This window comes from Oncorhynchus masou, chromosome 1 (assembly GCF_036934945.1).
Source record: "Oncorhynchus masou masou isolate Uvic2021 chromosome 1, UVic_Omas_1.1, whole genome shotgun sequence".
Taxonomy (NCBI): domain Eukaryota; kingdom Metazoa; phylum Chordata; class Actinopteri; order Salmoniformes; family Salmonidae; genus Oncorhynchus; species Oncorhynchus masou.
Window position 1 is genome coordinate 38,653,335 of NC_088212.1, and position 24,115 is coordinate 38,677,449.

General features: G+C 44.0%; 1 protein-coding gene across 2 annotated transcripts; it reads right to left on the minus strand.

Annotated features, from left to right (window-relative positions):
* Window positions 1-8,009: 8,009 nt before the first annotated feature.
* On the minus strand, window positions 8,010-17,047 carry ncaph (non-SMC condensin I complex, subunit H). Of its 2 annotated transcripts, none has more exons than XM_064971129.1 (18): window positions 16,905-17,047; window positions 16,157-16,376; window positions 15,954-16,044; window positions 15,679-15,771; window positions 15,255-15,372; window positions 14,908-15,059; window positions 14,207-14,396; window positions 13,786-13,868; window positions 13,314-13,510; window positions 11,630-11,775; window positions 11,385-11,491; window positions 10,946-11,065; window positions 10,362-10,469; window positions 9,992-10,138; window positions 9,665-9,775; window positions 9,264-9,340; window positions 8,908-8,983; window positions 8,010-8,428 (listed from the first exon to the last, which is right to left on the minus strand). In XM_064971129.1, the coding sequence occupies exons 2-18, from the start codon at window positions 16,369-16,371 to the stop codon at window positions 8,369-8,371; spliced, it is 2,091 nt and encodes a 696-aa protein (XP_064827201.1). In that variant the 5' UTR covers window positions 16,372-16,376; window positions 16,905-17,047; the 3' UTR covers window positions 8,010-8,368. The 2 variants fall into 2 exon arrangements, with proteins under 2 accessions (XP_064827201.1, XP_064827197.1); XM_064971125.1 differs by having other exon boundaries at window positions 9,264-9,343.
* Window positions 17,048-24,115: the final 7,068 nt, after the last annotated feature.

Genomic DNA, 24,115 nt, shown 5'->3' on the forward strand with positions numbered 1-24,115 from the left:
TCGCTTCGCTTTGACCCTGCTCGAATGTTTCGCTTCCACTTGCATCCTCGTGAGGGCGTAAAACGCGGCCTTCTCAGGTACACCTGCCGCAAGTAAGAAAAAGTAGACCCAACTCAGGAGAATGTCGTTGATGCTGGTTGACCCACACACTTTCACATCAGCATTCTTGATAATAGTTATGCGTTCATATGCTGGTGCCTGGAGATTACAGTAAAGAACATTTTCCTTTTTACCTGCAATTTATCTGTATACACTGTAGAACATACAGCAGCAGGTGGATTGACATCTCACCCCTATCAGCTGTCATGCCCATAGGGGGCACAGGGGTACGTGCCCCATCAGATTTGTCCTATTTCAAAAAATAAAAATATTTTTGCTTGTTTCTCTTAGGGTTTGGAACCAAAATATTTTTGGGGTTTTGTTCCACTGTTCCAACTAGCAAAAGAAAGTTCTGAACTGGTTTCCAAACCCCCAAAAAGTACTGGTTTATATCCTTCCTTTCTGTTCATTTTTTTTACTTGGGAAATCAACAGTTTTTACATTTAGTTCATTAAATTACTTCACCAGTCAGTGAGGATAGAGCAGGCAAGCTAGTTGTTTACATGCACAAACAAACATGTTGTAGGTGTGGAGAGAGTGTTGAGAAGAAAGCTTGACGCTCTGGGCATCTTGTTATGACATGCATTAAATGAATTAGTCAGTGGAGGAAAAAGTACTCAATTGCCATACTTGAGTAAAAGTAAAGATACCTTAATAGAAAATGACTCAAGTAAAAGTGAGTTACCCAGTAAAATACTACTTGAGTAAAAGTCTAAAAGTATTTGGTTTTAAATATACATTTACATTTAAGTCATTTAGCAGACGCTCTTATCCAAATATACTTAAGGATCAAAAGTAAATAGAATTTCTAAAATGTACTTATGTATCAAAAGTAAAAGTATAAACCAAATTGAAATTCCTTATATTAATCAAATCAGTTGGCATCATTTTTTTATTGGCGGATAGCCAGGGGCACACTCCAACATTCAGACATAATTTACAAACAAAGCATTTGTGTTTAGTAAGTCCGCCAGATCAGAGGCAGTAGGGACGACCAGGGATGTTCTCTTGATAAATGTGTGAATTGGACCATTTTCCTTTCAAAATGAAATTAGTACTTTTGGGTGTCAGGAGAAATGTATGGAGTCATAAGTACATTATTTTCTTCAGGAATGTAGTGAAGTAAAAGTTGGCAAAAATATGAATAGTAAGGTAAAGTATACCCCCCAAAACTACTTCAAAGTATTTTTGCTTAAGTACTTTACACCACAGATTACAGTGCATTTGGATAAGTATTCAGACCCCTTCACTTTATCCAGATTTTGTTACGTTACAGCCTTATGGATTAAATACCAGGCAAGTCAGTTAAGAACATATTCTTATTTTCAATGACGGCCTGGGAACAGTGGGTTAACTGCCTGTTCAGGGTAGAATGACAGATTTGTACCTTGTCAGCTCGGGGGTTTGAACTCGCAACCTTCTGGTTACTAGTCCATCGCTCTAACCACTAGTCTACCCTGGCGCCCCTAATCAAATGACATAATGACAGAGAAAAAAACTGATTTATTTTTATTTTTTAGCAAACGTATAAAAATACTCAACTGAAACATTACATTTACATAAGTATTCAGACATTTTACTCTACTTTGTTGAAGCACCTTTGGAAGCTATTAAGGCCTCGATTCTTCTTGGGTATGACATTACAAGCTTGGCACACCTGTATTTGGGGAGTTTCTCCCATTCTTCTCTGCAGATCCTCTCAAGCTCTGTCAGGTTGGATGGGGAGCGACTCTGCACCGCTATTTTCAGATCTCTCCAGAGATTTTCAATTGGGTTCAAGTCCGGGCTCTGGCTCAGCCACTCAAGGTGGCAGAGTAGCCTAGTGGTTAGAGCGTTGGGCTAGTAACCGGAAGGTTGCGAAGGTTTTTCCCTCGATCCTGACGAGTCTCCCAGTCCCTGCCACTGAAAAACATCCGCACAGCATGATGCTGCAAGCACCATGCTTCCCCGCAGGGATGGTGCCAGGTTTCCTCCAGACGTGCGCTTAGCATTCAGACCAAATAGTTCAATCTTGGCTTCATCAGACCAGAGAATCTTGTTTCTCATGGTCTGTGAGTCCTTTAGGTGCCTAACTAGCATTGAAAAAGTTATTCCATTCTTCTCTAGCTAATGAAAAATCTCTCCCTATCTTCTGAATCAAGCGTAAATGTAATGTCAGTGGCCTATGCTTCAGAGGGGGAGGGGCAGGTAGCCTAAACACATACAGGCATAGATTTTCAGCTTGCAGGCAGAGACTGGAATACATTTTTGAGTGAGGGCTTTGCAAAGGCGGTTTGTTTGCCTGGAATGTAAAATACAATTATTAACTGTTTCCCATGCCTTTAAAAATAAAGGCTCTTTTCCAGAACAGTATGGATCACTTTCTTTCAAGGTTCCATTTCTGTTCCTTCAATTAAACATTTCTTTATTTTTCAGATTTTCAGTTCTGTTCCCTGAACCGGCTTCAAACCCTGGTTTCTCTGTAATACTACGAGCCACCTAGAAATTGTATGATATTAGCTTTAGCTAGCCTAGATAGGTTCCCAATCTCCCAACTAGCTACCAAGGAGCTATTTCAGGTTATCAATCAAGTTAGAGTAGCTAGCTTGTCTAACTATATTAGATGGCAAGGTATATTTCAGAAAAGTAAGCAATTACTAAATAAGACTCACATTCCTTTCAATCTTTTACCCAGATTTTTAGCAGATGCAGAGAAGCATATTTAGTCAAAATAAAACAAAACACAAGCCAGGAGGATAGACAGCACAAGAGGTATGCTTAGACATGCAGGCACATTTACATAAATATATATATATTTTTTTTACATACAATTAAGCATAATGGTTATGGCTTTAGATTGCAGTTAAACACGGTTTCAGGTGTTTGAAAAAAAGCTAAATTCTCCAATTTACAGACAGAGGGCCTAGTCCTCTGGACCACCCCCAGTTATACGCACATATTTGTGCTCCCTCTGATTTTCTGGGGTGCATGACTCCCCTTTAACATTACATTTACATTACATTTAAGTCATTTAGCAGACGCTCTTATCCAGAGCGACTTACAAATTGGTGAATTCACCTTCTGACATCCAGTGGAACAGCCACTTTACAATAGTGCATCTAAATCATTTAAGGGGGGGTGAGAAGGATTACTTTATCCTATCCTAGGTATTCCTTGAAGAGGTGGGGTTTCAGGTGTCTCCGGAAGGTGGTGATTGACTCCGCTGTCCTGGCGTCGTGAGGGAGTTTGTTCCACCATTGGGGGCCAGAGCAGCGAACAGTTTTGACTGGGCTGAGCGGAACTGTACTTCCTCAGTGGTAGGGAGGCGAGCAGGCCAGAGGTGGATGAACGCAGTGCCCTTGTTTGGGTGTAGGGCCTGATCAGAGCCTGGAGGTACTGGGGTGCCGTTCCCCTCACAGCTCCGTAGGCAAGCACCATGGTCTTGTAGCGGATGCGAGCTTCAACTGGAAGCCAGTGGAGAGAGCGGAGGAGCGGGGTGACGTGAGAGAACTTGGGAAGGTTGAACACCAGACGGGCTGCGGCGTTCTGGATGAGTTGTAGGGGTTTAATGGCACAGGCAGGGAGCCCAGCCAACAGCGAGTTGCAGTAATCCAGACGGGAGATGACAAGTGCCTGGATTAGGACCTGTGCCGCTTCCTGTGTGAGGCAGGGTCGTACTCTGCGGATGTTGTAGAGCATGAACCTACAGGAACGGGCCACCGCCTTGATGTTAGTTGAGAACGACAGGGTGTTGTCCAGGATCACGCCAAGGTTCTTAGCGCTCTGGGAGGAGGACACAATGGAGTTGTCAACCGTGATGGCGAGATCATGGAACAGGCAGTCCTTCCCTGGGAGGAGGAGCAGCTCCGTCTTGTCGAGGTTCAGCTTGAGGTGGTGATCCGTCATCCACACTGATATGTCTGCCAGACATGCAGAGATGCGATTCGCCACCTGGTCATCAGAAGGGGGAAAGGAGAAGATTAATTGTGTGTCGTCTGCATAGCAATGATAGGAGAGACCATGTGAGGTTATGACAGAGCCAAGTGACTTGGTGTATAGCGAGAATAGGAGAGGGCCTATAACAGAGCCCTGGGGGACCCCAGTGGTGAGAGCGCGTGGCGAGGAGACAGATTCTCGCCACGCCACCTGGTAGGAGCGACCTGTCAGGTAGGACGCAATCCAAGCGTGGGCCGCGCCGGAGATGCCCAACTCGGAGAGGGTGGAGAGGAGGATCTGATGGTTCACAGTATCGAAGGCAGCCGATAGGTCTAGAAGGATGAGAGCAGAGGAGAGAGAGTTAGCTTTAGCAGTGCGGAGCGCCTCCGTGATACAGAGAAGAGCAGTCTCAGTTGAATGACTAGTCTTGAAACCTGACTGATTTGGATCAAGAAGGTCATTCTGAGAGAGATAGCGGGAGAGCTGGCCAAGGACGGCACGTTCAAGAGTTTTGGAGAGAAAAGAAAGAAGGGATACTGGTCTGTAGTTGTTGACATCGGAGGGATCGAGTGTAGGTTTTTTCAGAAGGGGTGCAACTCTCGCTCTCTTGAAGACGGAAGGGACATAGCCAGCGGTCAGGGATGAGTTGATGAGCGAGGTGAGGTAAGGAGAAGGTCTCCGGAAATGGTCTGGAGAAGAGAGGAGGGGATAGGGTCAAGCGGGCAGGTTGTTGGGCGGCCGGCCGTCACAAGAAGCGAGATTTCATCTGGAGAGAGAAGGGAGAAAGAGGTCAGAGCACAGGGTAGGGCAGTGTGAGCAGAACCAGCGGTGTCGTTTGACTTAGCAACGAGGATCGGATGTCGTCGACCTTCTTTTCAAAATGGTTGACGAAGTCATCTGCAGAGAGGGAGGAGGGGGGGGAGGAGGATTCAGGAGGGAGGAGAAGGTGGCAAAGAGCTTCCTAGGGTTAGAGGCAGATGCTTGGAATTTAGAGTGGTAGAAAGTGGCTTTAGCAGCAGAGACAGAGGAGGAAAATGTAGAGAGGAGGGAGTGAAAGGATGCCAGGTCCGCAGGGAGGCGAGTTTTCCTCCATTTCCGCCGGCTGCCCGGAGCACTGTTCTGTGAGCTCGTAATGAGTCGTCGAGCCACGGAGCGGGAGGGAGGACCGAGCCGGCCTGGAGGATAGGGGACATAGAGAGTCAAAGGATGCAGAAAGGGAAGAGAGGAGGGTTGAGGAGGCAGAATCAGGAGATAGGTTGGAGAAGGTATGAGCAGAGGGAAGAGATGATAGGATGGAAGAGGAGAGAGTAGCGGGGGAGAGAGAGCGAAGGTTGGGACGGCGCGATACCATCCGAGTAGGGGCAGTGTGGGAAGTGTTGGATGAGAGCGAGAGGGAAAATGATACAAGGTAGTGGTCGGAGACTTGGAGGGGAGTTGCAATGAGGTTAGTGGAAGAACAGCATCTAGTAAAGATGAGGTCGAGCATATTGCCTGCCTTGTGAGTAGGGGGAAGGTGAGAGGGTGAGCTCAAAAGAGGAGAGGAGTTGAAAGAAGGAGGCAGAGAGGAATGAGTCAAAGGTAGACGTGGGGAGGTTAAAGTCGCCCAGGACTGTGAGAGGTGAGCCGTCCTCAGGAAAGGAGCTTATCAAGGCATCAAGCTCATTGATGAACTCTCCGAGGGAACCTGGAGGGCGATAAATGATAAGGATGTTAAGCTTGAAAGGGCTGGTAACTGTGACAGCATGGAATTCAAAGGAGGCGATAGACAGATGGGTAAGGGGAGAAAGAGAGAATGACCACTTGGGAGAGATGAGGATCCCGGTGCCACCACTCCGCTGACCAGAAGCTCTCGGGTGTGCGAGAACACGTGGGCGGACGAAGAGAGAGCAGTAGGAGTAGCAGTGTTATCTGTGGTGATCCATGTTTCCGTCAGTGCCAAGAAGTCGAGGGACTGGAGGGAGGCATAGGCTGAGATGAACTCTGCCTTGTTGGCCGCAGATCGGCAGTTCCAGAGGCTACCGGAGACCTGGAACTCCACGTGGGTCGTGAATGCGCTGGGACCACCAGATTAGGGTGGCCGCGGCCACGCGGTGTGGAGCGTTTGTATGGTCTGTGCAGAGAGGAGAGAACAGGGATAGATAGACACATAGTTGACAGGCTACAGAAGAGGCTACGCTAATGCAAAGGAGATTGGAATGACAAGTGGACTACACGTCTCGAATGTTCAGAAAGTTAAGCTTACGTAGCAAGAATCTTATTGACTAAAATGATTGAAATGATACAGTACTGCTGGAGTAGGCTAGCTGGCAGTGGCTGCGTTGTTGACTTTGTAGGCTAGCTGGCAGTGGCTGCGTTGTTGACACTACACTAATCAAGTCGTCCGTCGAGTGTAAGTTTCTACAGTGCTGCTATTCGGGGGCTAGCTGGCTAGCTAGCAGTGTTGATTACGTTACGTTAAAAGAACGACAATAGCTGGCTAGCTAACCTAGAAAATCGCTCTAGACTACACAATTGTCTTAGATACAAAGACAGCTATGTAGCTAGCTAGCTACGATCAAACAAATCAAACCGTTGTACTGTAATGAAGTGAAATGAAAATGTGATACTACCTGTGGAGCGAAGCGGAATGTTGACCGGGTTGTTGAAGTTCAATTCGGTAGACGTTGGCTAGCTGTTGGCTAGCTAGCTAGCAGTATCTCCTACGTTAAGGACGACAAATAGCTGGCTAGCTAACCTCAGTAAATTAAGATAATCACTCTAAGTCTACACACTCTAAACTACACAATTATCTTGGATACGAAGACAGCAAAGACAGCTATGTAGCTAGCTAACACTACACTAATCGAGTCGTTCAGTTGAGTGTAATAGTTTCTACAGTGCTGGTATTCGTTAGCTAGCTGCTGGGCAGATAGCAGTGTAGACTACGTTAGACGACGAAATACGATAATTACGCAATTATCTTTGATACAAAGACGGCTATGTAGCTAGCTAAGAAGAAATTGCTAAGATTAGACAAATCAAACCGTTGTACTATAATGAAATGTAATGAAAATGAAAATGTAATGAAAAGTTATACTACCTGCGGACCGAAGTGTAGATGCGACCGCGCTCCAACCCGGAACCGGAAAATAAAGTGATAAAGATGGATGTTGTCTAACAGGATGGATCTCACATTGCTGAGATGGGCTACTATATCTGACGGCGGTTCAGACAAGCTTTTAGGTCAACAGTCTTGTGCTGCTACTGGTAGGCTGTTTGCTGTAAGCTTTTGATGCTTACAGACAAGTGTCAAGCTAAATCTCCTCATACAGCGCATTATGTGATACCCCGTTAATGCTGAGTGGGTCTATGGAAAGCAATTATTGCATTTACATTTGTCATTTAGCAGGGGCTCTTATCTAGAGTGATTTATAGTTGTCGCATGCATACATTTTTTGCAGTGCACTTTCAGTCATTATCTGCTTTTAAATTCCAAATGTAGTGTGTCAGTCAAGGTATGGAATGGGGTGTGCGATGCCCTGCATTCATCATTCCATATAGAATCATGTTGAATAGAGTTTGAGGCAGTGTAACATGTATACAAAATATTCTCAGACTATAACCTTGCAAACCTCCCTCTACAGCCAGCCATGTGTGCGTGATTGGACCCAGCCCAGTCACACCTTCTGTACCAGTCATGCTGATGCAGTATCACCCAGCCCATCTGCACTGCTAACCCGGACCAACCGGTTTTAACCATGTGTCTGCGTAACAAATGGCACTTTATTGCCTTAAGGCTCTGGTAAAAGGTAGTGCACTATGTAGGGAAAAGGGTGCCATTTGGGACACACCTCTCTGTGACAAGGCTGCAGGGAGTTCGCCACAATCCAATGATGTCTGTTTACAGGAGTTCGCTACAATCCAATGACGTCTGTTTACTGTAGAATAAGGTACAGCATAAATAACCATTCGCTAAAAAAGGGCTACCCTGCAGTTTGTACACAGGAAACAGGTCATTTAGAAAACAAATGTTTTATTTGTTTTGGTATGTATGTACATTCCACCGTTGTGAGGAAGGCAGGAGTGAAGGATTTATATTATCTACACACAATAGACGTAGAGGGGGGGAAAGGACAGATTAAACAAAGTACAGGTAAATGTTTAAAACACTTCAGGTAATAAAATAGATGAGTCATTTTAAAAGGGCCACTTATTATACATTTGAGAAATAACATCTTTCACAGGCTCAAAATCTAAATGTGAGGGTGCCTTTGCTTGACATGAATGGCCCATAATTCATCATATACATAGAAAAAATGAAATTAAGCAGATTGAAGAGAAAAGGCAATAACTCTGTCCCATTGTCTATCCCTTTTCATTGACCTTGCTTGATGATGATATCTGACATGTCATCCACTTTGATGAGCTCCAAATTCTGTTGAATGAAACAATGAACGAGTGAGTGCTGTGATGAACTCTTCCATCACACTCAACAACAAAGTGATAACAGTTGATACCAATGACTATCTGAAATTAAAGACTCATTTCAAGTTTATTTGGCTGCGTTTACACAGGCAGCCCAATAATTATATATTTTTGACCAATCAGATCAGCTCTGAAAAAGATCTGATATGAAAATCTCATGTGATTGGTCACGTGAAGACCAATTAATGAATATCAGAATTGGGCTGCCTGTCTAAACGCAACCTATTTAGCACAGCCAAGATAAATTAAAGTACACCATGATTCCTTCCACAAACCCTCTCAACTAATAAAACCTCAAAATATTTAGTTTGTTTGTTAATAATGTAGCTTTGTACAACTACATGTTATATGTCAACATAATAACCATGTCGAGAACCAAATTATTTTAGGAATGCTATGATGCTGGCAGTCAGAGGAGTAGTTCCTCACCTTCTCATTGGCCAAGTGCAGCAGGGCGACGAACGCCAGGGGCACGGACAGGTTCTGAGCCATGTTGGGGGGCAAGCTTAAGTGACAGGAGAGGAAGAAGACATGGGGTTTATTACATTATTTATCAGCACGCATGTCCTATCTACATCCATTTGAGCAAATTAATGTTTGGACCATCCAAAGGCCCTCAGTTGGCAGCAGTCTAAATAAATTATTCATGTCCATCTAGCTACCAGTTTAAGAAAAAAATAAGAAGCAAATCCACCACAATTTCCAAATTGTTCTCCAATGGCAGCTGAGAAAGAACACTAGAGCCATTTGAGAATGGACCCAGTGCTGATATTAAGGCTGGGTACCTTTGACGCAGGGTCTGTGTGGTCTGGCTGAAGACCTTCTCCCCAGACACTTCTGAAGTCTCCACATTTTCAACCTCCTGCTGAGAACACAACACTGTTAATCACAAGGAAGCAGTCCTGGGTTCAAATATAATTTCAAATACTTCATCTGAGCTTGATTGCGCTTGCCCGTTACAATGGTACCAATAGTAAAACGCAAACACTGCCCACCTGGCACTCCAGGCAGACTTAAGCAAACACTTAAAGCATTTGAACGATTTTAAATAGTATTTGAACCCAGGTCTGTAGGGAAGAGGCATTGGGAAAATACACACAAAAAAAACAAACATTTGCAGACCACATAATACAATCAATGAGACCTGGGGGGGAAAGAAACATTGAAAGACTTCAAATTAACTAACCTTGGCTGGTTTTTCCAGACTGTCAGTCAGAAGATTCCACATGGTGTTCTTGAGCCTCTTCATGTCCATCTTCTTGGCTGTCTTGGCGTAGTTTATCTCAATCTTGTTCACCTGAAATGAAAAGTAAAGCTAGGCTTAACATTTAAAAGGGATAATTCAGCCAATTTAGAAAACAAGATGTTGGTTCCCTTGCCATGTAAGCAGTCTATGGACAAGGTAAGACAGCAATACATGCTTTGGTCTTGTTTTTCTGGCCACGGTCTTCAAATGCAAACTTTTCTAAAACACACTTGCTAAACATTGGCTTCCCCGTCCCTCCAGTCTTACCCTGTATGGCTCGGGCACCAGGTCATCCTCCCCATAGGTGGACACGTCGTCATGGTCTTGTGAGGAGGCGGGGTTACCATCCACAGAAGGCTGGGCGTCATCTGTACCCCCACTGAACCCTTCACCATCATCATCACTTTCACCACCCTTATATATATATATATATAGATTGATAGAGATGTAGAGAGAGAGAGATAACCCCATTATTTGAAGCAGCTACTAAACAATTGAGGGTCCAAAATGTGGCATTGATGAGGGATAAATAATGCTGTTATAATGGCTACTTATTACAAAGGTGAAATAAAGGTATCCGAGGGAAATTAAATGTTGAAAAAGACCGTGTGAGATTGACAGTCGGGTGGTTTCAGACCTGCAGTCCGGGGCAGAAGTTGGCTGTGTCATTGGCATTGTTGTAGTTGTAGTCTCCGATTCCTTCCCCCAGCTCTCCAGACAACCTCTTCTGACCCTCTTTCAATAACTGATGTAGAACACACAAGTTAACTGACAGAGCACATCACGTGTGTGAGTGGCATCACAATTCTCACTTCTAATTAGTCAATGTTCACCATCAAGGTTCTACATTAAATGTGTCATTTTCCCCTCTTTTTGTGTGTGTGTGTGTGTGTAAGAACAGTGAGAGAAAGAGAAAAGGATTGAGGGGGATAGGTCAAAGGGGTAATAAATAGGACAGAGAGAAAGTGAGAAGGCGTGCGAATAAATAATGTTAATAGTACAATGGAGCAACATTGTAGCAACATATCAGTTCCAGTCAGCTACGGTGATGAAGGTCTGATTGTGTCTGGTGGCGGCTGCACATTGTTTTAGCACACAACTGTCCCCCTGTATTGCCATAGACACGCGGGACAGGGTCAACTGGTGTGGGGTTACATTTATTTCTATGCTGTTTATTCCATGCTGGTTGTTGGGATAAAGAGAGTGGAAGGGAGACCGTACTGTGCTGGCGGGCTTAAGGCTGAGTTGGGACAGGGTCTCAGGGGGGAACTGGAAGTCTGCCGCCAGAGTGTTCTTCTTGTTTCTTGTGCTGAGGGCTGACTTGGTGTTAGTGGTAGCGGCCTGGGAGAACAGAAAGGAACATAAGACAGAATTGAGAGAACTGTTTGTCCATATATGAATGGTGGGAAAACTCCATCAGCAACTACAATCACACTTCCTCTGTTGCAGTGACTAAAATGAAACTGCCTCACACATAGCCTGGGATTGTTAAGACACTTGACCCACGTATTAGCATCAAAACAAATTTACACAATTGTCACAATGGCAATGCCTCAGAAAAATGGCATTTAGTGAGTGATATTCTTGGGTACGGATCAAACAATGAGGATAGATTGGGAGGGATTGCATCAGCGAACTAGAGGGGCAGCCAAGGGCTTACTCTAGTGGTGCGGAAGTAGGTGTCAAAGTTGACATCGTCATTAAAGTCGATTTCAAAGGCCTTCTTTGGCTTTCTCTTGCGACCCTCCTTCTCAGGCACGTTGTCCTCTAAACACACAGAGCGAGACAAGAGAGCAAGAAGCGAAGAATTAAGATATATTTGGAGGGCAATGCTGTTAAGGGAATATCCCACACATAGGTAAACAACATATACAACATGGCTCTCTGTGTACAACCACCACTCACTTTTGTGCAAAGGTTTGAAGCGCCAGTAGCCAGGGCCTGCCCAGGTAGCCATGGTCCTGGGGCTGAAGTAGGAGTACTCTCTGGGCTGATCGGACAGCTGCAGACACATGGTGGCTATGTCCCCCTCTCCGATGGGAATCACATCCCTGTGAACAGTCATAACATCACAGAACCATGTTCAAATTTATTTGAGATTAATTATAAAAAGACAAAAATTCAGTTCTTTTTTTTTCAGCCTAGACTTAATAAGAATGGCCCCATTTTTGTGTAAAATAACAAATTAACTTACTACATCATCAGTTCTGTAAGACAAATTACTTCTGCTCTGATAAGTAACTCAATTCTGAAGCTTTATGTCTGGACTGCAGTTCAAATCAAAGTTAAGTTAAGTAGCTCATAGCCAGTCGTCAAATCAGATCAAAGTTAAGTAGTTCATAGCCAGTCGTAGATCTGTTTCTATCCAGAGTCATCCTGACATCTAAACTGGATATTTAGAAGGGGCAACTCTTTTCCCTTCTTATAAATGAATGACATACACTAAGTGCACAAAACATTAGCAACACTTGCCCTTTTCATGACAGACTGACCAGGTGAAAGCTATGATCCATTATTGATGTCACTTGTTAAATCCACTTCAAATCAGTGTAGATGAAGGGGAGGAGACAGGTCAACAACAAAAAAGTTCAGCCTTGAGACATGGATTGTGTGCCATTCAGAGGGTGAATGGGCAAGACAAAATATTTAAGTGCCTTTGAACAGGGTCAGTTCTCACCCCCCCCCCCCCTTAAATGATTTAGATGCACTATTGTAAAGTGGCTGTTCCACTGATGTCAGAAGGTGAATTCACCAATTTGTAAGTCGCTCTGGATAAGAGCGTCTGCTAAATGACTTAAATGTAAATGTAGGTTCCAGGCGCACTGGCTTGTGTCAAGAACTGCAAAGCTGCTTTCATGCTCAACAGTTTTCAGTGTGTATCAAGAATGGTCCCACCACCCCAAGGACATCCAGCCAACTTAACACAGCTGTGGGAAGCATTGGAGTCAACATGGGCCAGCATCCCTGTGGAACGCTTTCAACACCTCGTAGAGTCCATGCCCCGATGAATTGAGGCTGTTCTGAGGGGGGGGGGCTGCAACTCAATATTAGGAAGATGTTCCTAATGCTTTGTACACCCAGTGTATACCCATTGACTCTTGAAGAACATAACTTACAAATGCCTCATGAGCTAAGTTCAACGGTCATAGCCCATCAGAACATTAAATATACGCTTGTTTTACTGTCTGTAAACAAAAAAGCCTCAAAACATGGTTAAAACAAATGTTTCTGGTCAGTCCCTGCATCCATAGCTCTCTCTATGAATTTGAGAGTGGTTACATTTCTCCAGCCTCATCCCTCAGCTTTTTGTTATCGTGTCAACTGCTGACAGATGCTTTACTGGGTCTGAGTGTGTTACTGTCATAATCTGTTTTTAGCACTCAGGAGATCATGGTAAAAACTCAAGACAGATCAAAGTCACTTCAAGCTACCTGACCCATTTAGAAATGGAATAACCCTTGGTGCCTCATGAAACATCCCTGGGATCCTCTACAGGGATAGACAAGCAGAGCACCAAAAAAATAAAAGTACTCAGTACATTACCCCGAGGTTGCCCTGTTAAAAAAAAAAAAAAACTCAATACCCTCACCTTCCTCTCCCGGGCCCTCCAGCCTCACAGCGATCCTTGTGTTCCTTGGAGCCATCGCCACCGTGGTCCCCCTGACCCTCCTCATAGTCTCCATCAAAATCATCCCCAAAGTCCTGACACTCCTCCTCGTCTGCCTCCGCGTTCACGTCAAACACGTGATCCCCCTGCTTTATCTTCTCCAGCATCTGGTTCATGGTCTGTATAGGACAAGAGTTTATATAGAGACTGTGGTTAAGATACTCTGAGGCTGTATAGCTACCATTTCAAACAATACATCCAATCTGACCATCTGTATCATTTCCAAACAAAAATAAAGACTTGTGTCCCCCAAATGGCACCCTATTCCCTATATAGTGCACTAATTTTGACCAGTGCTCTATAGGCCTTGGTCAAAAGTGGTGCACCATATAGGGAAAAGGATGCCATTTGAGACACATGCTGTGTATATTGGCAGTGTACATGTTGCTCTGACCTGGTCAGGGTTCCAGCTGGTGAAAGAGAAGTCTGCCAGGGAAGGGCAGATAGAGCTCTTCTCCTGGATCCGCTGGAGACCACCTGTCAATCACACAACATCTTTACATGCTTGATACTATTATCGGAACATGTCGGCCAACTGCCAATACCTTAGCTTACAGCATCACTCAATGATCAGTAGAACCAGATGTGTCTGCTAAAATCAAGAGATACTATGCTAGTCCATTAGGGGGTAGTACACAACAAAAACAGCCCAGGGGCTGAATTTATCATGCATATAAATTAGAAGTGCTGATGATATCAGGCTCCCCTTATTAATATCATATTATTTAAAAGGAAAAACTGATCCTAAATCAGCACTTCTACTCTGAGGCGCTTGCTACATATGGCTCAAAGTGTGATGACACGGTCAGTGTTACCTGTGAAGGGCGTTGCAGGGACGTGCAGCGGTGGAGCCTGGGAGTAAGCGGGCCTGGAGTGCAACAGGGTCATGTGGGAGGGAAAGAGGAGCTCACAGCGACTGTCCTCACTGAACAACACTGACAGGAAGACACCTGCCGTGCTGCTCTCATCGAAGGACGACGCCATGCGCTGGAACATGGGGTCCACCTGGAGTTGGATGGACGATAACGAAGGAGGGGGATAATATGTGAGTTTACCATGAATGAGCTTTGTAGAAACTCACACAACCCAGGCTGGATCCATACTCTCAGGAAATATGATAATAAGGTCTCACATTAAATCAAGGCATTCCTAATCAATTCCATCTCTATTCAGTGTCTGTCTATCATTCTCAAAGATTTCCAGGTGAATCCACAATGAACACAAGCATAGCCTGGGTTGCATCCCAAAGGGCACCCTATTCCTTAAATAGTGCACTACTGTTGACCAGATCCTTCCCTATATTGCAGGTGTAGCATTTCGTTAGACCAGCAATATACAGTATGTGTATGTGAACAATCAAATGTGATATAGGGAAGAGGGTGCCATTTGGGACTCAAGCACCATTTGGCTACCAGCCTCGAAGATTTCCAACTGAATACATAATGAACACAACACACACAGCCATAGCCTGATCCTTTAACTCAGGCCAGTCCTGGAGAAGGAAACCATCCCTTACCTCACACTTCATCTCAGACTCAGAGCTGTTGATGTTGCTCAGGTTCTGCTCCACAGTCTTCTTGGGAGGCCTCTTCTTCTTCACCACCTGCTTAGCAGCCAGCTCACCTTCAGCCCCCTCCTCCATCTCTCCTCCTGCCCCTGCTCCATGCTCTACACACAGACAGACAAGGTTCAAACAGAAGCTGTTGATCTTTTATTAAATTACAGAAAGTCAGTGTTGCACCCTATTCCCTATATAGTGCACTATCCTATGGACCCTGGATAAATGTAGTGCACTATAGGGGGAATAGTTTGTAATTTGGAAAAAACGGGAGTTTATAGATGTTATAGTTAAGAGGTGATCACCTTCCCCAGGCTTGGTCTCAGCACCCAGTCCTCCCAGCACTCTGTAGGCATCAGCATGGACAGCATCCACTCTGACCGCGTAAATCTTAGTGCTGGCGTCCAAGGTACCCGCTGCCACCTTGGCAAGGACAGAGAGGAATAGTATGAGATGGTTACTCTCTCATACAGCCAACAGACATTAGGCCAGTAAAGTTAAATGAATAGTCTATCATAAGCTTAATTATTTTGGAATAGGCCTATAAAAACAATGACCATCTTAAGTGGTTGGGATATAAGTGCATTTCTTCTCTCTCCATTACCAGATTATACTTTTATCTCCTCAACAGTAGCACAAATCTGAAGAAAGTATTGTGTAAAGAGGAAATTCAAAGAGACAAATAAACAGAAACTACAACAATGGAATAATTTGTGTCTAAAGCCATACCTTGAAATTTGTGAGCTCAGAATCTTTCTGTTTGAGGATGTCAGCCATGTAGTCAATCAGGTGGAGACCAAAGGCATTCTTGGTGGTAATTTTCTACAAAAATAGAAGAAGGCTTTGTACATCGGAGATGCCAGTTTCTAATAACTTGCATGGTTGGAGATATGATGTAATAAGACATGAGGAGGGAGAGCAACAACATTTCCTTGGGATGGATTCTGCCCCTCTTAGAAGTGGCTGTTAAAGATAGTAAATATGTGAATGGACATTCTGCTTACATTTTCAGTGGAAAGTTTGATGCAGGTGGAGTAATGCTCTGAGATCTGTGCATTTGACAGCTTAGGCACAGCGGCAGGGGTCCCGGTGGTGCTGAATACAAACACGGATTGTATCTTATACAAAGGTCTAACAAATCAATATGACACCTGTCAAGATCGAGTTAACTTGATTACTGGCAAAAGGAGGGTTTGGGGTGCCCTACCTATGAGAGGTAGATTCATTAAATGAAGAGTCAGCGGCGGCTTGCAGATCAATGACCCGGGATCTGCGCCTCTGACGCCGCTCCAGCTCATCATCGTTGCCCGGGAAAGATGCGAGGAGCGGTGTGCTGATGCCGGCAGGAGAAGCGCCCTTGTGCTTCAGGGACGGTGAGGCCCACTGACGCACCCGGGAGATGGGTGTGGAGGATGCGCTCATCGTGACTGTCCGGGGGAGAAACGGACACAGTGATGCACTTTCAGTTCTCTATTCCGCTCTGCTTCCAAAAGTTGCATGTAGACAAGTTATACTGTAACTAGCTACCGTTGCCATTATCTGTTAAATTCAACAGTTCGATGTAGGAACCTAGCTAACACTACCAATGCAAAGAAGGCTTGATTTGACCATCAAAGCAGTAATAACATTTTGTTGTTGGCAAGTAACCGTAGCTAGTTAGCAGGGCTGCAAGCAAAATCCAACCTAGCTAGCTAATGTTAGCTAGATAGAGCAAGGTATCGTTTGTTATTGTTGTTACGGTTAGCAGTGATACCATCGTTAACTAACCAACGATGTAGCTCAAAGACATGGCATGCTGGATTAGTTTGCTAAATTGCTAAAGGTATCTGACATCAGTGAGTGAACTAGCTAACGTTAGCTAACTTGCTATCCTACAGAACATGTTTTAGCTTACGCTAGCAAGCTACGAATGCTGGATGAAAACAAAAAAGCTGTAGCTCGATTTCATACATTACCTCGATTATATCCAACGCTTCTGCAACAGTGACCGTATCTTTCTTTATATAAAGATTAAACTGCCTAAATTAACATGAAGCGTGTTTTACTTTGTACTGATACACTTTTCTTCCTGAGAACATTTGAATTTTTGCGCCGAACGGTTTACGTAACGACAGTATGCGTCACCACGTGGAATCAAGAACGTAAACACTCAACTCCGCCCATACCCACATTTTGGGCAGAGAGGTTTCTTGTGCATGACGCGACCTACTGTGCTGGCATGTACGATCAATCACGAACTGCCCCTATACTACCATGAAAATAAATTCAAAACCATATAAATCCCTATCTTCTACCATACCCTCCCCCAACGCAATTAAACGTTATCTATATCATGCTGAAACGATTTCTTTTTTTGTACTTTGTTTATAGATTTTCAGATATAACAACAAAAACAGTACAACCCCTCATCCTCCCATCCATCCATCCATCCCCTCCCTCCCACCAAGGCATCTATAAACGTAAGTTAAATAGGAATGAAAAACAGAAACAAACAGTAATAGAAACAAAAACAATGGGGAAAAAAGTTAAATAAAAATGCTTATCTGCACAAATGGCTACTAGAACAGACATTACTGCTTACCAAACTATGCAAGTTACACTAAGTAAAAGACAGACTCTCCACGTATTATATTAATCGGGACCAGGTTAAGCCAACTCTAAACGGCATGAGAGGACCTTAGTGAGAAAGTTATAATCGCAGCACAAAAGACTTATAGGGCGGTATGAGCCACAGTCTAGGGGATTCTTGTCTTTTTTTAAGCAAAACCGAATTAGTCGCCTGAGTAAGTGTCTGTGACAGTTTCTGACTAGAAAGGATTTCATTGTACATTGAGCTGAGGATAGGGGATAATTTAGAAGAGAATGCAAAAAAAATGTAATAGGGAAGCCATCAGGCCCAGGGGCTTTACTGCTCTGCATGAACTGAATTGCCAGAGTAGCTTCATCATCACTTATTGAGGCATCCATGTTGGTTTGTTCATCTGAATTGAGACAGGGGATGTCCAGATGTGTCAGGAAGAGCCTCTGACGAGTAAAGAACAAAATAGAATTGCTTAAATAAATTATTTTTAAATGTTATTTTATTTCACCTTTATTTAACCAGGTAGGCCAGTTGACAACAAGTTCTCATTTACAACGGCGACCTGGCCAAGATAAAGCAAAGCAGAGCGACACAAACAACAACAGAGTTACACATGGAACAGTCAATAATACAATATGGTTCTGCTATCGTCCGAGATCCCTAAAGATTGGAAAGCTGCCGCGGTCATCCTCCTCTTCAAAGGGGGTGACACTCGAGACCCAAACTGTTACTGACCTACAGTTGAAGTCGGACGTTTACATACACCTTAGCCAAATACATTTAAACTCAGTTTTTCACAACTCCCGACATTTAACCATAGTAAAAAATTCCCTGTCTTAGGTCAGTTAGGAACACCACTTTATTTTAAGAATTTGAAATGTCAGAATAATAGTAGAGAGAATGATTTATTTCAGCTTTTATTTATTTCATCACATTCCCAGTGGGTCAGAAGTTTACATACGCTCAATTAGTATTTGGTAGGATTGCCTTTAAATTGTTTAACTTGGGTCAAATGTTTCAGGTAGGCTTCCACAAGCTTCCCACAATAAGTTGGATGAATTTTGGCCCATTCCTCCTGACAGAGCTGATGTAACTGAGTCAGGTTCATTGGCCTCCTTGCTCACACACACTTTTTCAGTTCTGCCCTCACATCTTCTATAGTATTGAGGTCAGGGCTTTGTGATGGCCACTCCAATACCTTGACTTTGTTGCCCTTAAGCCATTTTGCCACAACTTTGGAAGTATGCTTGAGGTCATTGTCCATTTGGAAGACCCATTTGCATCCAAGCTTTAACTTCATGTAACGGGTGATTTCCTCCTCTTCGTCTGAAGATGGTGCCTGCGCTGGTGGTACTGGGCCGAGGACACGCACCTCAGGGCGAGTGCGGGGAGGAGGAACAGGGAGTACTGGGCTCTGGACACGCACAGGAAGCCTGGTGTGGGGGGCTGCCACCGGAGGGCTGGTGCGTGTAGGTGGCACTGGATAGACGAGAAGGTGTACTGGAGGTCTCGAGCACCGAGCCTGCCCAACCTTACCTGGTTGAATGCTCGCCGTAGCCCGCCCAGTGCGGCAAGGTGGAATAGCCCGCACTGGGCTGTGCAGGCGAACCGGGGACACCATGCGTAAGGCTGGTGCCATGTATGCCGGCCCAAGGAGACCAGATGTGTAGAGCCGGCTTCATGGCACCTGGCTCGATGCTCAACCTATCCCGGCAGATACGAGGAGCTGGGATGTACCGCACCGGGCTAAGGACGCTTACTGGGGACACCGTGCGCTCCAACGCATAACGGTGCCTGACCAGTACTACGCCCTCTCTCACTCCGGTAAGCACGGGAAGCTGGCGCAGGACTCCTACCTGCCTTAGCCACACTCCCCGTGTGCCTCCCCAAGACGTTTATGTAGCCAGTTCAGATGCGGGAGGGGTTCACCGACACAGCTGAATAACCTAGAGGATTTAGGGATAAGGGGAGAGAGGGATGATGTGAAGGAGAGAGACTGATATTGAGTAAATAAGGTACTTAATAAGGTACTTAAAATGACATACCCAAATCTAACCGCCTGTAGCTCAGGACCTGAAGCAAGGATATGCATATTCTTGATACCATTTGAAAGGAAACACTTTGAAGTTTGTGGAAATGTGAAATTAATGTAGGAGAATATAACACATTATAACACAAATTTTGTATCAAGATTGCCCAAATGTGCCTAATTGGTTTATTCATACATTTAAGTTTATAACTGCACTCTCCTCAAACAATAGCATGGTATTATTTCACTGTAATAGCTACTGTAAATTGGACAGTGCAGTTAGATTAACAACAATTGAAGCTTTCTGCCCATATCAGTTATATCTATGTGTCACACCCTGACCATAGTTTGCTTTGTATGTTTCTATGTTTTGTTTGGTCAGGGTGTGATCTGAGTGGGCATTCTATGTTGTGTGTCTAGTTTGTCTGTTTCTGTGTTTGGCCTGATATGGTTCTCAATCAGAGGCAGGTGTTAGTCATTGTCTCTGATTGGGAACCATATTTAGGTAGCCTGTTTGGTGTTGGGTTTTGTGGGTGATTGTCTCCTGTGTCAGTGTTTGTGCCACACGGGACTGGATTCGGGTTTTCACATTTATTGTTTTGTAATTTATTCATGTATAGTTTTCTTATTAAAAAAACATGAACTTCAACCACGCTGCGTATTGGTCCGCCAATCCTCCTCTCCTCTTCGGAAGAAGAGGAGGAAATCCCTAACACTATGTCCTGGGAATTTTTCTTGTTTCTTACAACTTCATGCTAATCACATTAGCCTACATTAGCTCAACAGTACTGCGGGGGGACACCGATCCTGTAGAGGTTAAATTAATGAGTGTTCAACAGGAATCTGTGTGTGTGGCCTCACATGGTGTCCACACTAAGTAGCTGCAGAGTACTTTATGCTGAAAAACATGAACGGACACACGAGGACAAACAATATAGTGTAGTTATAGAAATAATGAAGTGTCTTACTATTCTCCATGGTTGGCCCTCTTGCCTGTTCTTTGAAGGTGGAAAGAGTCACAGTTGTGCAGTAAGCAGGCTCAGGTGTATAACACAATCCATCAATCAGATTGATACATGTGTGTGTGGGTTATAGGGTGTCTAATTGTTCTACATTTTTTCAATATAGGTGACTTAAAATAGCCTATTTTGTTTTTCTACAGACATCACACCCTTATCTAAACAGCACCCTCACCCGAGAAGTAGAACTCAAAGGGAGGGAAACTGGGAATTGAATAACTGCAGTTGACATAGCTAAGTCAATGGAAGAATACTCTTATTGCAATGTGGATGGCTCTTAAAATAGCCTTTGGTTATGCATAGTGTAGTCTATGGTGTTGCCTGGGAACAGCACTCTTTTTGAAGAAGTAGGAGGTGAAGATCCACCGCACACGGATTGCCTCTCATGCTGCGTTGCTGGACCCCAACCTTGAAACATCCCGCAGAGCACCAGACTTCTCCTCTGGCACACGCCGGCAAGCTGCATATCCCCTCCTGGCCCTCGTGTCCATCCTCATGAAGTTATGCAGGACCTTCACATGCCTGAATTTCTCCAGGAGGCAGTCCCAGATGGCCCTGGTCACCCAACCTTGCAGTGCCCTACACGGTAACTGTAGGCAATCGTTTTGAAGGAATCTCCAGTTACAAGGTATCTAGGAATATGGAAAATAATGTTATTATTAGGCTTTTATATCACCAGGTCATTGTGGATTACTAAAGTATAATATCCCTTATAACAAATCATGATAACATTGGATTGATAGATGCATGGGCACACACGTGCATGTGTAGCATGTGACAATAACAGGATCATATCAAGGATAGCATCACAAATGAATACATAAATACCACTTGAAGCTTGATGTTGAGATGATCATTTGAATCAGCAGTGCAGTGCTAAGGCAAAAACAAAAATGTGCACCTCTTTGAGTCCCCAGGACCAGGACTGAGAGCCACTGCTCTTCATTGAGACCTCTTCATCTGTAGACAGGCTTTCATTGCTCTCTTAATCTGAGGACAGAAAACCTCACAAGAAACAGACTTCATTATACTCAAATTACACTGCACTGAATATTATGTTACTATTATTTTCCTCACTTCTAGTGACTGGAACAACACAAAAGTACCTGCCCTATCAAAAGTACCTGCCCTAGCAAAGTTTGTCACCAGAACGTTTTATGCTGAATTCTTGACGCCCAATCGAACATGCTGCTATATGCTGCCATATGCTGCCAGCACACGCACAAGCGAGTCACAATGGGCAGCCTAAGTGGCACGCAGCAATTTACCGCTTGCTAGTGAACATGCCACGTCACCCACACTCTCCGCTCCTCACCACTTTCCTCCATTGAACATGAATGGGAAGCAGTGTTTCACCGCGTGCTAGTGTACACGGGGCATCAAAAGGCAAACTCCAACTACCTAGTTTCAATGTATGGAATTGCTTGGTAAATTTAGGTAAACTTCCCCTTTAACTAACGTCCTCATCAGTCAGATCCTCTGAAGACAGGGACGCTCTATGTCTTATTTAAACAGGCCGAGGGCCGGAGCCCAGAGCATACACCTAAATATCCTCCTCCTCGTATTATCAAGCAATAATTGGAGGACATGTTTCGGCTCAGCACAGGCAACATGACGTAACACTGCACTTCGCAACATGCTACTGAATGTGGGGATAAATGTCATACCGAGTCATCTGCTCCAGTTAATTTCTGACAGGTGCCTTTGCCTGGGTGGCAGAATATTTTTTTCTGCGGGACAGGTGCCTTTTTTTTGAGGGGCAGAATATTTTTTCTTGGGAAGCAGAAGACTCACTCTGATCTTCTGTTAAATCATATTTGCCTGCTCCCTTTTCACAATATCTATTAGAAAAGAATATAATTGTTGCCCATGTCATGATTAAATGCACTGTACTTATTTAAACTGAATGAAAGTAAAAACCTATTGTAGTTTCTTGTCAGAAAGCCAAAGCAGAGAGGTTTCCCTGGCCCCTACCACAGGAAATAATCTGGAAATCCAAGAGCCATGAGTCTGCTCCTCTCTGCAGTCACACGTCTTATCTGAGGCCACACACTGCATGGAGTGTGTGGCCTCAGATAAGATGTGAGACTGCAGAGACGAGCAGGCCATTATGCTGCCCATCATATATTGGATAATGACATTCTAGTTTTGAATAACCCATGGTATGTTAGATTATCATACAGAATACTGAATCAGGCATTCATGACATTTATTCATTTGACATTTTAGGCATTTAGCAGACAGACCAGAGCGACTTACAGGAGCAATTTGTCACGCCCTGGCCATAGAGAGGTTTTTATTCACTATTTTGGTTAGGCCAGGGTGTGACTAGGATGGGCATTCTATGTTCTTTACTTCTATGTTTTGTGTTTCTATGTTTTGGCCGGGTATGGTTCTCAATCAGGGACAGCTGTCTATCGTTGTCTCTGATTGGGAATCATACTTAGGCAGCATGTTTTGCCACCTTAGGTTGTGGGATGTTGTTTTTTTGTTAGCTCTGCGTAGCCTACGGAACGGTCTTTTGTTTGGATTTAAAGAATCGTGAACACTTACCACGCTGCACCTTGGTCCACTTCTTCTGACGAGCATTACACAATTAGGGTTAAGTACATTGCTCAAGGGCACATCGACAGAGCCTTGTCGATGTGCCCTCAGTTACTGGTCCAACACTCTAACCGCTAGGCTATCTGCCGCCAATACAACATCACATTAGTCTTGTAAGAATTTTCTCGTTAATTATTTCACAATGTTGTGGGAGACATTATCTTGCACCTCCAGACTGTAAATTTTTTTTTTAATAACTTACAGTACCTGTTAAAAGTTTCGACACACCTACTCATTCAAGGGTTTTTCTATATTTTTACTATTTTCTACATTGTAGAATAATAGTGAAGACATCAAAACTATGAAATAACACACATGGAATCATGTAGTAACCAAAAAAGTGTTGAACAAATCAAAATATATTTTAGATTTTTTCAAAGTAGCCACTCTGCGGTCCAACTCATCCCAAACTATCTCAATTTGGTTGAGGTTGGGTGATTGTGGAGGTCATCTGATGAAGCCCTCCATCACTCTCCTACTTGGTCAAATAGTCCCTACACAGCCTGGAGGTCAGTTTTGGGTCATTGTCCGGTTGAAAAAAAAATTATAGTCCCACTAAGTACTAAACCAGTGCGAATGGAGTATTGCTGCAAAATGCTGTGGTAGCCATGCTGGTCAAGTGTGCCTTGAATTCTAAATAAATCAGTCTCACCAGCAAAGCACTCCCACACCTCCAACGTCCTCCATGCTTCATGGTGGGACCCACACATGCGGAGGTCTTCCACTCACCTACTCTGCGTCTCAAAAAGGAACTAAAAATCTAAAATTCGGACTCATCAGACCAAAGGATAGTCACCTGAATTTTGATTATTACATGATTCCATATGTGTTATTTCATAGTGTTGATGTTCTCACTATTATTCTACAATGTTGAAAATAGTACAAATAAAGAAAAACCCTGGAATGAGTAGGTGTCCAAACTTGACTGGTACT

Coding starts and splice junctions, on each gene's coding strand:
- ncaph (XM_064971125.1), bottom strand. CDS start 16,371: ATGAGCGCATCCTCCACACCCATCTCCCGGGTGCGTCAGTGGGCCTCA. Junction 15,772..15,953: donor TCAAACTTTCCACTGAAAAT/GTAAGCAGAATG, acceptor CTATTTTTGTAG/AAAATTACCACCAAGAATGC. Junction 13,869..14,206: donor CCCTGCAACGCCCTTCACAG/GTAACACTGACC, acceptor TGTGATTGACAG/GTGGTCTCCAGCGGATCCAG.